The 12,831-nt window shown below is 53.8% G+C and overlaps 1 protein-coding gene and 1 pseudogene across 1 annotated transcript; both read right to left on the bottom strand.

The window, feature by feature from the left end:
• Window positions 1–2,921: 2,921 nt before the first annotated feature.
• On the bottom strand, window positions 2,922–4,463 carry LOC136474257 (protein CANDIDATE G-PROTEIN COUPLED RECEPTOR 7-like; annotated as a pseudogene).
• Window positions 4,464–4,765: 302 nt separating this feature from the next.
• LOC136474255 (early nodulin-like protein 5) lies at window positions 4,766–5,909 on the bottom strand. The gene is made up of 2 exons (XM_066471844.1): window positions 5,521–5,909; window positions 4,766–5,405 (listed from the first exon to the last, which is right to left on the bottom strand). Exons 1-2 carry the CDS (start codon window positions 5,747–5,749, stop codon window positions 4,990–4,992), a joined length of 645 nt encoding a protein of 214 aa, XP_066327941.1. The 5' UTR covers window positions 5,750–5,909; the 3' UTR covers window positions 4,766–4,989.
• Between the last annotated feature and the right edge of the window lie 6,922 nt (window positions 5,910–12,831).

Here is a 12,831-nt window from a genome sequence, read left to right as displayed (position 1 = left end):
GCTAGCTGATGTGAATCTCTGTCGCAGTACGGCCTACCATCCCCAGTCGGACGGCCAAACGGAGAGGTTGAATCAATGCCTGGAAACGTATCTCCGTTGTTTTGTGCATACGTGCCCTCAAAAGTGGAGTCACTGGTTGTCTTCTGCAGAGTTCTGGTACAATACTTGCCCCCACTCTGCCATCGGACGTACACCCTTTGAGGCACTTTATGGGTATCCAGCTCGTTTGCTTGTTGTTGATCCTTCCGCCGCTGTACATCCTGACGTGGTCACCTGGGCATCTGACCGTCAGTGGATGGACCAGTTGCTTCACAACCATTTGAGCCGTGCCAAGCATCGTATGAAGAAGCAGGCGGACCAGAACCGTTCAGAACGCACTTTTGCAGTGAATGATCTCGTTTTTCTGAAGCTGCAACCGTATGTGCAAACTTCGTTAGCCCCAAGGTCACACCAGAAGCTTGCTTTTCGGTTCTTCGGACCATTCCGCATTGTTGCTCGTGTCGGCACTGTGGCCTATAAACTTGAGCTTCCAGCACATTCATCCATTCACCCAGTGTTTCACGTCTCGCAATTGAAGAAGGCTGTGGGATCGACTCATCAGGTAATTTCCACTTTGCCGTCTGACTTTGCTATCCATCTGGCTCCAGAACAGGTGCTCGACTCTCGCACTGTGCCGCGGGGTTCCACTCAAGTTCAACAAGTGCTCGTGAAATGGGGAACAACCTGCCCGTCGACCTTGCTACCTGATAAGACTACGAAGCATTGCGGCAAGAGTTTCCTCGAGCCACTGCTTGTTCAAGGGAAGGGGAATGTCAGCAATCCTCCGTCCCAAGAGAACCCTGGTGCTGAGCCTTCTTCAAGTCAAGAGGAGAAGCCCAGGAACCGGAGGCGCAGGAAGGAGAACCCAAGATACGTCGGTGGCCCGTGGGCTCGCTGAACGCTTGCAAGCGTGCAAGAGGCAAGGCCTCTGTAATCGATTAAAAGGGAGAGACCCGAAGGAGAAGGTCAGCATTGTAATAACCAGATTCTAATTTTCCTCCTAAAGAAGAACTCCTTCGCCGTATCCCTGTTCTTCTTCTTCTTCCCCAAGGACTCCCTTCTTCTCCCCGATCCAATCTCAATTCCCCTTCCCTGCTGCCGCTCCTCACATGCTGGCACCCCACCACAAAACAAAGTATTGCCTCCGTTTCAAATTATATTTTGTTTTACTTTTGTTGTTAACCGAAATTCTCTAAATTTAATCAAGTTATAAAAAAATACATCAACATCCTTGACATCAAATTAGTTTTATTAATTTCTCCATAAAATATATCATGATAATACATTTATTTGAACTTGTAGATATTAGTAGATTTTTCTAAAAACTTGCTTAAAGTTCATGAGATTAGACTTAGGACAAGACTAGATTGATCTCTTGCACGTGTTAATTAGTATCTATATCTTTTGCATGCTCAATCAACTAAGTTCTAAAGATTAATTTTAGTTGTTCTTGTTTTGACTTTTGAGTAAGGTGCATAGTAAAACAAAACTAAGTTCAATTCCCGTTTGGCTTACCCCATATTCGGCTTATTTTTTCAGCTGGAACAATGTTTTTCTCTCACAACAATTAAGCCAGAACAGTGTTTTTCAGCCAGTTTCAGCCAAGATTCAGACTAGCGAACGGGGCCAATAGGGTCTACTTGTTGAAGTAGAAAAACCCTGAATTCGACAAGTTTATAAACTAAACCAATATAACCAACAAGGCACAAAATCACGGTGTGGAGGGGAATTGAACTTTGGTCTACTATAGTTTGGGCATTGGAGTTGCATCTACTGATCATCTCACTTATTTCGTTGCTTTTATCGCCAATGGCAATTTGTTAACCCAGGTCAACAGATTGGACCACGTGACAAACCACCAAATAGTGAACCAATACCATATGATTGGTTCAATAACCGGTCTAGCCTTTTTTTCATTGTAAGGGTGTGAAATTAGACCTTCCACAACGTCGAGTGAAGCCAGAAAAAAAATTTAGAGCCCACATGTGAGTCCAACGTCAATCCTGCTATGTCACAACTTTGGTATCCATTGTGGGTCCCACATAAGACATTTTTTTTCTCGAATACGCAAAAAAATTGCATATCACTGTATTGAGGAGAAGAGTTTAAAGAAAGAAACATACAACGCGCTTCTATCGAGCGCCGAAGGAGGTCGATCTAACATAGCCGAAGCTGGACCATCCTAGCAAAAGACCTCATGTTTCGATATTACATAAAAGGAAACAACCAATATCGACGCAGCTTTGTGGCCTAGGTGGCCTTGCGTCTTCGCGGCTGCCTAGATGGTGCCTTTCCAACAGCCGGGAAGAGCTCGTCCAGCGCCTCGGCTTCGGACGCAGTCAGGTTGCCGTCGAAGAGCCTGTCAAAGGCCTCCAACTCCGAATGCGAATGGCGCAGATGGATCCCTGGTATAGCTCATACGCTGCATGATCAGCACCTCACCTCGCTTGGAAGCTGGCACTCGAAAGAGGCTCTGAGCCGCCAATCGTCTGTCGTCCTATCTAATCCGTTTTCAGAGAGAATGGCTTGTTGAATTTGGTAATGCTATAACCGGGGCAGAACCGTAGAGCTCATTGCAGACTTCAGCGTATCAAATGCAGTCTTGTGAACCAAATAAAGATGGTCCCCTTCGTGAGCAGTTTTTTTCTATAAGCCTTCTTGAACAGGTTGACGAGGAGCTTTGCAATAATGACAAAGTGTCCCACAAACTTGCTAAAAGAACCAGCAAGACCCAAGAAGCTGTGGAGTGCTTTCACAGTGGAATTGTTGGGATGGTTCGGCATTTTCACTATTCCCTCTCGGGGACAAATGAACGAATTTTCTTATATGGACACAAAATAATCGTATATAATCTATTTTTATATACTTTGAGACCTTACGCGAATTCAATCCTAGCTAAGTAACACGTACGGAGTACATCATACGTACAAAACTTTTAGGCAGGAGACGGCTCTGCACCCCATGAATCAGAGCTCAGAAAGCCCTATCGTCCGTCTCGAGGTGCCCACCGTCGACCTCCTCCTCCTCCTCCTCGTCGCCGATGTACAAGTACGGGTTCTTCTCCACCGGCTTGAAGTTGTAGAAGACGAACACGTAGAAGGCGAAGCTGGCGCCCTCGACTGCGACGTCGACTCCCCACCGGTACCTGTAGTTGAGCAGCGCGAGGAACTCTGACACGATGATCCGGGTGAAGTAGAGGTAGCCGACGACGACCAGGTAGAAGCGCTTGAAGAGCGTGAGCTTCTTGAGGTTGCGCGCCGCCTTGCCGTCGGTCCTGGCGGCCTCGCGCAGGCCCCGGATGGACCAGAGGATGGGGAAGATGACGGCGCAGCAGCAGATGACGTCGATGAGCAGGAAGACCCGGGTCCACGCGATCCAGCCCCGCCGCGTCGGGCCCGTCTCGCCGATCACCACCAGCAACAGGTTCTCCATCACTTGCAGCGGGATCACGATCATCAGCAAGCTCTTTTCGCGGTCCTGCAACATCGAAAATGCCACTTTGGGATCGGATGCATCATCGCAAGCGGTGATCGACGATAGGATTCTATCTAGAAATTGATCTGACCTGGAGGTACGGTTTGAGGAAGGACCAGCCGGTGCCGATGAGGACGATGACGGTGAAGAGCAGGATGCCCTTGAAGAAGCCGAAGACGTAGAACGCGACGTCCCAGCCGTGCGATGAACCACGTGTCCTCGGCCGCGCAAGCCGACTTGAGCGCCTTGAACAGCAGCAGCGCGCCCATCACGGCTTGGATCCGCTCCATCGTGGCTTTCTGCCGGACGCACGTCCACACCCACCCGGCCAGGAACGCCAGGTACACCGCCTCCACGCCCGCGTAGATGCCCGGCAGCGGCTGCAGCCCGACGGAGAGGTAGTCCCTGATCATCCCGCCGCCAGAGGCGTCGCGGCGCACGTTGTACATCTCGGTGCGCACGTCCATGGTGACCTCCACGCCGCCCTGGCAGTTGCTGAACACGAGGGCGTACGCGTCGGGGACGTCGATGGTCACGGTGGTGGTGACCCCGCCCGGCGGGACGTCGCTGAGCCAGAGCATCGGGAGCGCGTAGTCGCTCGTCAGCAAGCAGAACCCGCCGCCGCCTTCCGGATCGGCGGCGTAGTACTGTGTCTGGTTGTTGATCCATGGGAACTGGGCACCGGCTATGAGCACGAATCCCATGAGGCTGGAGTCAACGCTGGTGAGGCGTGACGACCCCGGACGGAGTTGCCACGTCGCGCGGCGTATGGAGACCGCGGCCCTGCCGCCGCTCGCGAAGCCGAACTCCTCGAAGAAGATGATCGGCCTAGCGACGGACACGATGGGCGCTATCTTGATGTCGGCGTGGGCAACCCGCACGAGGAGGGCGGCGGTGGCGACGGCGACGGCGGTGGTGTACATGGAGTTTGCCCGCGAATGTTAGTGCATATCGTCATGCAACAACGATAGCTTTAGATCGATCGTCGTGCATGCATCTCAGATTGTTCGTTCGAGAACAGGAACCATTGTGGCACGTGCATGGCGTTCGCTCGGGGAACAACGGCAATGGCCAATGGAGATGGACAAGAGGCTCATCGATGAGCATGGCGCGTTTTAGGGAGGGCCACGGAGCATGTTGTACACGTAATGAACCTTGAGCCATTCGGTATCCATATGTAAGGAATTAATGGAATTCTCTGATACTAAAATGTGGTCAGCAATTCAGCATCGTTCAGAAGTACAAGAAGATCGAGCAGAAGACAAGGAACCACATTACATATATAGGTACTATAAGCAGCACATGATTACTCAGTAAAACAAATTGTCTGACACGACAATATCAGTACCAATACTTCATGAGTCATTAACCTAAAATAATATGGAAACCGAAAACTAGGCAAGGGATATAGTACCATTATCTAACAAGGGAGTACGTAGTAGCATGTGAGTTTGCACACATCATCAAGCAAACTGATCACTGGAGCATCAAGACGAGACTAACAACCGTAGCCATTGCCGCCGCGATGGCGACGCCGGCGGCAGCGGCGATCGCTGCGCCAACACCGGAGGAGGCGTCGGAGCACGAGCACCCCGACGGCCCGGGGCGCCCGTCGCCGCCGCCGCCGTGGCCCAGCTGTGTCGGAGCTCCAGGCGCCGAGGCCGCCGGGCCAGGCGCCGCGGCCAGGGCCGGGTGCACCATGACGCGCACGATGAGCCTCTGGCCTTCCTCGCAGTGCCCTGGCTCGCCGCTGATGAAGCAGAAGAAGCCGGGGCGGTCGAGGCGGAACTTGGTGGCGCCGTCGGCGAACGCGGCGAGCGGCTCGCTGGCGTTGCAGGCGTCGAAGGCTAGGCGGTCGACCACCAGCACCGAGTCGTTCGCGTACTTGAAATCTGCGAGAGGATCGGATCAACCATATACACGCAGTTATCATACTTGCATCGCATCAATGCATCATGAATCATGAATGGAGAAAGTGAAATGGTTCTTAGGCTACTAGCTACTCACAGAGGTGGTCGCCGACGTGGAAGCGGTTGTTCATGGCCCACCAGTCGTAGCTGGTGTTGGCGTCCGGGACGCGCCACCCGCGCGGCCCGCCCACGCGGAACTCCAGCCCCGCGGGCGGCGCGGCTGCTGCCTCCGCGGCGACGCCGCCGGGAGCAACGAGGAGGAAGAAGACGCCGGTGAGGATCATCAGCGCGGGGAGATCGCGGGAGCTTCCTGCGGCCACCGCCATGGATCTTGCTTGCACTTGCAGGCTTGCAGCAGCGGTGCACTCGCGCTGGGAGCGAGGTCGAGAAGGATCGAGCCTCTCAGCCTCTGGTTCGGGGCAGTGGCTTGGTGCTCTCGCGCGCTTGGTGTTGCGTGGGATGGAATGGATTGGAACTGCAGGTGCGGCCGCGTTTTAGAGGGGCTTGCAGGCTCGCACGGTTGTATGACCTGCTCGTCGCCGGTTGTAGTTTGACTGCGCGCGCGCGCGCTCTGTGGATTGGTGGGGAGTGGGAGCGTGCGTGTGGCGAGGGGGAGCGCGGAGCCGAGGACGTGGGCAACGAGCCAGGGGCGGCGGCAGTTAACGCTCTTCATGGCACCATCGCTGGCTTGCCAACCTCGATGATCCACGCGCGCACTGCAATCGTGCAAAGCATGGCGCCATGGCGGTGAGTGTGTCCTTCGAGCTGGAAAGGGCCGGAACGTACAAGGCGCGGATCGCGAGCAAGTGCATATTCACGGGGGAAAGAATAGTGGTATGTCCATGGCAAAGTTATTTTTGCCCAGACTATCTCTAACAACGACACATAAAATACAAGACCCAAAAAAAGTTCACATTTACACCCTGGAACGTACAAGGCGCGGATCACGAGCAAGTGCATATTTGGATAGCGCTATACACAAAGAGTTTAATACCTATTTTTTATATTCCCCATCAACAGAACCAAAAGAGAACTCTTTCTGTAAAATTGGTTTCTAGGAGAGAGGACATTCATATTTAGGTTATGTCTCTCATGTTATTAAAAATAGGTTTCTCGTATATGTACTCTATTAGAGGCTAATATAGTACCATTGAAGACTCATTTTGGATTTAGGCGCCCTTATGGGTACTCTGTTGGAGGTAATATAAGGACATGTGCCCCCATGAGATTCTCTCTCCAGCTACACACACATCCCAATATATATCTAACGATGATGCACATGAGAGCACATGCCCTTAAGGGCAAGTTTTCTGCATTCGTCGGTCCATAGGAAGCTACAGGGTATCTAGCACTATATATATTAAGTCATGTGTTCGTAAGTAATTATCTAACGAGAGAGAGAGCATAACATAACTTCTCCTAAATTTATACATGTCGCCCTGAATCAACAGCTGTCGATAGCTGCTTTATAAATAAGGATTGGACATTGTTCCTACTAAATTTCTTTTCCACATCTCACAACTTTGAGCGTCTGACAGTACTTAGCATCAAATCCGAGATACGACGAATGCATAGGGGTTCCTCCTAGTTGCAGTGATAGGTGAGCAATTTTTTAACTCTAGATAGTTTTTTACGAATTATATAGTACAAACACAGACATTCACACGCACGTATATTCACTCATATAAACACACGAACACAATGGGAAGAATACTGAGATGATATTATACATAGGTTGACGAAGTTGTTATAACCACCTTGCTGTCGACAGACATGCCTCTATGATTATCGTAAAATAAATAGCAGTGCTATTAGCGACATGAAACATTGTTGGATGAAAAAAGGATTCTAATATAGATTAAATGTTCTTTTTATTAATGTTTGACCGAGAAATAAAAAAACAAAAATTGATTTTTTTTAAGTCGGCGCATATATTGACAATTGAAGATTATAGATGTGTAGAATTTGTTGAATGTATTTGTCGGGGACCCAATACCAGGGTACCCCAGAAGGTGGAACCGATAACCACCGAACGCGAAAAACTTCTGGACGCATAAGGGCTCCATGTCATCCCTTGTACGAGTGACAGGAGTTCGGTTTCGCCTCGCCCGACACCTTTGGGACGGGCTCGGTCTCGCCCGAGGGCCGAGGGATAAACTCCGTCTCGCCCGACGCCTTGAGGGCAGGCTCGGTCTCGCCCGAGGGCTGAGGGATGAATTCCGTCTCGCCCGACCCCGGAGGGGCGGGGTCAGCCTCACCCGACGCCTTTGTGGGATAACCCTGCCTCGCCCCAAAAGCTCAAGGCTAATCTCCGTCTCGCCCGACGCCTATAGGGCGGGCTCGGTCTCGCCCGAAGGCAAAGGGATGGATTCCGCCTCGCCCGATCCCAGAGGGATAGGGTTAGTCTCGCCCAAGAGATAGGGATTGATCTCCGCCTCACCCGACGGCCCAGAACGAGCCTCGCCCTGATCGATATCTATCCCTCGTAATGATGGGTACAGGACGAGACAAGACGTTCGGGTCAACCATGGCTCCAACGACCATACCCTGCGCCCTGGCAGGAAAAGGACTGCCAGGGAGCAACAGGACTGATGCTTTAGACCCTTCCGGGCGCCGCTAAGCCCAAAAGGTTTTACAGGTGCGTGCATCTCACTCTGTAGAGTTGTAGGTGCCGCCTTCAGCTCTGGGACACGGAACCCAACGAAGATATACGACAACCGCTACGCTCCAAGAACGGATTTGCTATCTCCACGAACGACGGATACTCCGTCACCGCGCTGTGGACCCGAGGGAGCGGGGCCCTCTTCCAGACCCCTCAGGTCCTCCCAGTCAGAGGGCCTTGGCCACGGCGCTACACCGGTTCCCGACCCCGAATTCTCCCAACAAGAATCATGGGAACCAGAAGGCGTATGGAGCAAGGCTGGGGGGAGGCTCCTAAGTCAAAACCACTGTACTACAGCCCATACCCTGGGGGCAGCATGCTGTGACTAATCTGACATCCTATAGAGATATCGACAACATCGTAAGCACTTATCTTCCTGCGCACTCATCAGAATGGGGGACCTGACCAGGTAGACATGAGCCACAAGACTAAGTAGAGTACGCATCCTGGAGCCTTCACCCTTGTAAAGCCAGCCCCTTCATCTATAAAAGGGGATGCGCTTCCTCCATCAAAGGGACAGAAAAAATAGGACCGAACAATAGAACGCACTCACACACATTCAAGCAGCTACGAAGCTCTTGACCACCTTTCAATCCTTCGATCAGAGACTTGGGACCAGTCCCTCTCTCGGCAGTTTGTATCCCTTACTACAGATCGTTTACGGTGCTAATAACACAAGCAGCAACAAACTGGACGTAGGGACATTCCGCCCGAACCAGTATAAATCATGTGTCCTTTAGCGCTCCATCCGAGCCTAACGCGTATTACTATAAATTTACTTGCCGGTGCTTGTACGAAACACCGACAGTTGGCGCGCCAGGTAGGGGCTTTGCGCGTTCCAAATCAGGTCTCGGATGGCCACCCATGCAATCACCTGGGCCCCGGGCGCACACGTGCGTTTCGGCGACCTAGATTTCATCATCACACTAGGAGAAGAGCTGGCGCTGACTCACTCAGCCGCCCCATCTCCCCCTTCGATCAACTTCAGCCGTCTCAGGCTTAAGGGCCCACCGGGCAGCTCCCGGGGAGTCCCGTCACCCAAGGAGACCTCTCACAACACCACCATGTGTCCGGAAGGGTTCGTATGGAGCACCCCGACAGCGTTTCCGTTCGGTCTCCGCAACGTTGCGGCAACCGCTGGCCGCCTTCTGGCGCTACGTATGGTTCAACCACCCACGGACATCGAGTTCGTGGGGGCGATTGAGCGGGATACGGAGACCCTCTACGAGCTCCTCAACGAGGAGCCTGTATCGCTCTCCAGCTCAGATTCCAGTAGGGGGAGCCACCACCCTTCCCGGGAATGCTACATGACGCAGACCCCCGAGGGTCACGTCGAAAGCGCCTCCAGGGAAGAGGCCACCCCTACAAACAATCCTAACGGCAGATCCGGGGAGGAGGGGACAGCCCCATCTCACCTGAGGATGGAGCAGCTAAGGGCTCGTCAGCAAGAGATCGATGAGGCCGGGCAAGGGCTCGCACGGGAATACGCGGACATCAATCGCGAGATTGAACGCCGCAAAGACAGGGGGCGCGCGCGCGCCACAGCCCGCACCATACATCAAAGGATCCTCACCGATGATGGGGCCTTTCCTCACTTAGCTCGAGCCAGCCAGAACATCGCCGCAGCAACCGCCTTGCTGCATGGCCTCCTGGAGGCCGCGACGTCCGAGGATCGACGCGCTTATCGGGAGATTCGCACGTTGCTCGAGCGTGCAGCCGCGCAGCAGGCGGAAAGTTCGTTGTCTCGACGACGCGAACCCGACACCAGCCAGCGCGCACCCTCAGTGCGTCCCACCAAGGACGCATCCGTACACCAAACACCGCCAGCCGGCGGGTAGCCCTCCGTCGTCCCTGTACATCAACGCCTCGGCCATGGCCGCGACGTACGCAACATCATCGATGCCCGGAGGCGTGCCCACGGCGACGAGGGAGAAGCAGCGCGCCGCGGCTATCATCCCCGACGTGGCAGGCGCTACGACAGCAACGAGGACCGAAGCCCGAGCCCCATCCTGCCAGGCCCTCAGGCCTTTGGCCGGCACATCCTCAACGCTGCGTTCCCTCTAAGGTATCGACCGCCTACGAACATTCCCAAATATTCTGGCGAAACAAATCCCGGGCTTTGGCTCGAAGACTATCGGCTTGCATGTCAGGCCGGTGGTGCGAGTGATGATAACTTCATTATTCGCAATCTCCCGCTGTTCTTGGCCGACTCAGCACGAGCATGGCTGGAGCACCTACCGTCCGATGCTATTCAGAGTTGGGCGAATCTGACTGAGATCTTCGTGGGTAATTTTCAGGGCACGTACAAACGCCCTGGAAATCCATGGGACCTCAAGAACTGCCGTCAGAAGGCCGATGAAACCCTCCACGGGTACATCCGGTGCTTTTCCTGACAGTGCAATGAGCTCCCGAACGTCACCGACGCCGATGTGATAGGAGCCTTTCTGTCCGGAATGACCTGCGAATCCCTGGTCCACAAGCTAGGACGCAGGGGCCCGCGAACTACCAAGGAACTCCTGGACATCGCCACCAGTCACGCCTCTGGAGAAGAGGCGGTCGGAGCCATCTTTGATCGGTCCGACGGAAAGACAAGGCGGGACGAGGACGCCAGCGAAGGCGCCTCCAACCGTCCCGCCAAAGGGAAAAATAAGAAGCAGCGGCGCGACAACTCACTCGCGGCCGCTGCCGACCGCAAAGGTGGCCGGAAGCCCACGGAGGGCACTCTGAACCACTTCGAGAAAATGCTCGAGGGGCCATGCCCAAACCACGCCTTCCCGGCCAAGCACCTATACAAGGAATGCGGCCTTATGCGCAAATACTTGGCCGGGGGTCTGAACAAGGAGGAGCAGGGGAAGGAGCCTGTTCCCACCACTAACGACACGGAGGAGAAGGACGACACCTTCCCAACACCGACCGGTGCCCTCATGATCTTCAGAGGATCAACGGCCTACGACTCTAGGCGCCGCCAGAAGGTCGCACGTTGAGAGGTCTATACCGCTGGACCGGCTATGCCAGCATATCTCCGGTGGTCGGAATCCACCATAACCTTCGACCGGACTGACCATCCGGATGCCATCCCACACCCGGGAAGGTATCCGCTTGTCGTTGACCCGATCGTCGGTCCAAAGCGGCACACCAAGGTACTGATGGATGGGGGCAGCAGCCTCAACATCATGTATGCCAAGACGCTCGATGAGATGGGCGTCGACCGAACGCACCTCCGCCCCGTCCGAGCACCCTTCCATGGCGTCGTGCCAGGAAGGCAAGCCATGCCACTAGGGCAGATTGACCTGCCCGTCACTTTTGGGGATCAATCCAATTACCGGACTGAGACCCTCACCTTCGATGTAGTGGGGTTCCCGGGGACCTTCCACGCCATTCTGGGGCGACCATGTTACGCGAAGTTCATGGCCGTACCCAATTACACGTACCTGAAACTAAAGATGTCGGGCCCCATGGGGTCATCACCATCGGCACCTCCTTCCAGCGTGCTTACGAGTGCGAGGTCGAATGCTGCGGACACGCATCCGTGGTCATCGCATCTGAAGAGCTCGCCACCCTCAGGGAGGAGGTCATTGAAGGGACACCCGATGCAAAGAAGTCGTCTGGATCGTTCGAATCGGAGAGGGCTCCAGGGACGTCCTCTTGGATCCCAGTAGCTCCGAGGGCAAAAAAGTCCGAATTAGGACCGCGCTCTCCTCCGCATAGGAAAGCGCACTCGTCGACTTCCTCTGCGCCAACAGGGACATCTTTGCGTGGAAACCCTTGGATATGCCAGGCATCCCGAGGGAGGTCGCCGAGCATACTCTCCAAATCCTCCTGGGCTCCAAGCTGGTGAAACAACGCCTGCGCCGCTTCGACAAGGAGAAACGCAGGGCCATCAGCGAGGAGATAGCCAAACTACTGGCCGCAGGATTCATAAAGGAAGTATACCACCTAGAATGGTTAGCAAATCCTGTTCTTGTCCGAAAAAAAGCGGGAAATAGAGAATGTGTGTTGATTATACTGGCCTTAACAAAGCGTGTCCAAAGGATCCATTTCCTTTACCACGAATAGACCAAATAGTCGATTCCACCTCGGGGTGCGAAACCCTCTGTTTCCTGGACACATACTCAGGCTACCATCAAATCGCGATGAAAGAGTCCGACCAGCTCGCGACATCTTTTATCACGCCCTTCGGATCATTTTGCTACGTTTCAATGCCGTTTGGTCTGAAGAACGCTGGGGCAACGTACCAGCGCTGTATGCTTAGTTGCTTCGGAGACCTCATCGGGCGAACCGTTGAGGCCTATGTCGACGACATCGTAGTCAAATCCAAGCGGGCTGACCACCTTGTCGCCGACCTTGAACGCACCTTTGCGAAACTCCGGGCGAACGGCATCAAGCTTAATCCCGAAAAATGTGTTTTCGGGGTCCCGAGGGGTATGCTGCTCGGCTTCATCGTCTCCGAGCGTGGCATCGAAGCCAACCCAGAGAAGATATCAGCCATCACGAGGATGGGCCCGATCCAAAACATAAAGGGGGTTCAGCGGATCACCGGGTGCCTTGCCGCCCTCAGCTGATTCATTTCACGCCTCGGTGAACGAGGACTCCCCCTTTATCGACTCCTGAAGAAAACTGACCGCTTCGAGTGGACAGCCGAGGCTCAGGAAGCACTTGACATGGTTAAACGATTTTTAACTAAGCCACCGGTCCTAGTTCCTCCATGCGATGGAGAATCTCTCCTACTATATATATTAGCCACCA

Source organism: Miscanthus floridulus, chromosome 8 (assembly GCF_019320115.1).
Source record: "Miscanthus floridulus cultivar M001 chromosome 8, ASM1932011v1, whole genome shotgun sequence".
Lineage (NCBI taxonomy): Eukaryota > Viridiplantae > Streptophyta > Magnoliopsida > Poales > Poaceae > Miscanthus > Miscanthus floridulus.
The sequence above is the reverse complement of the archived record's forward strand: the minus strand, read 5'-3'. Positions and strand labels throughout refer to the sequence as shown.

Coding starts and splice junctions, on each gene's coding strand:
- LOC136474255 (XM_066471844.1), bottom strand. CDS start 5,749: ATGGCGGTGGCCGCAGGAAGCTCCCGCGATCTCCCCGCGCTGATGATC. Junction 5,406..5,520: donor CCACGTCGGCGACCACCTCT/GTGAGTAGCTAG, acceptor ATCCTCTCGCAG/ATTTCAAGTACGCGAACGAC.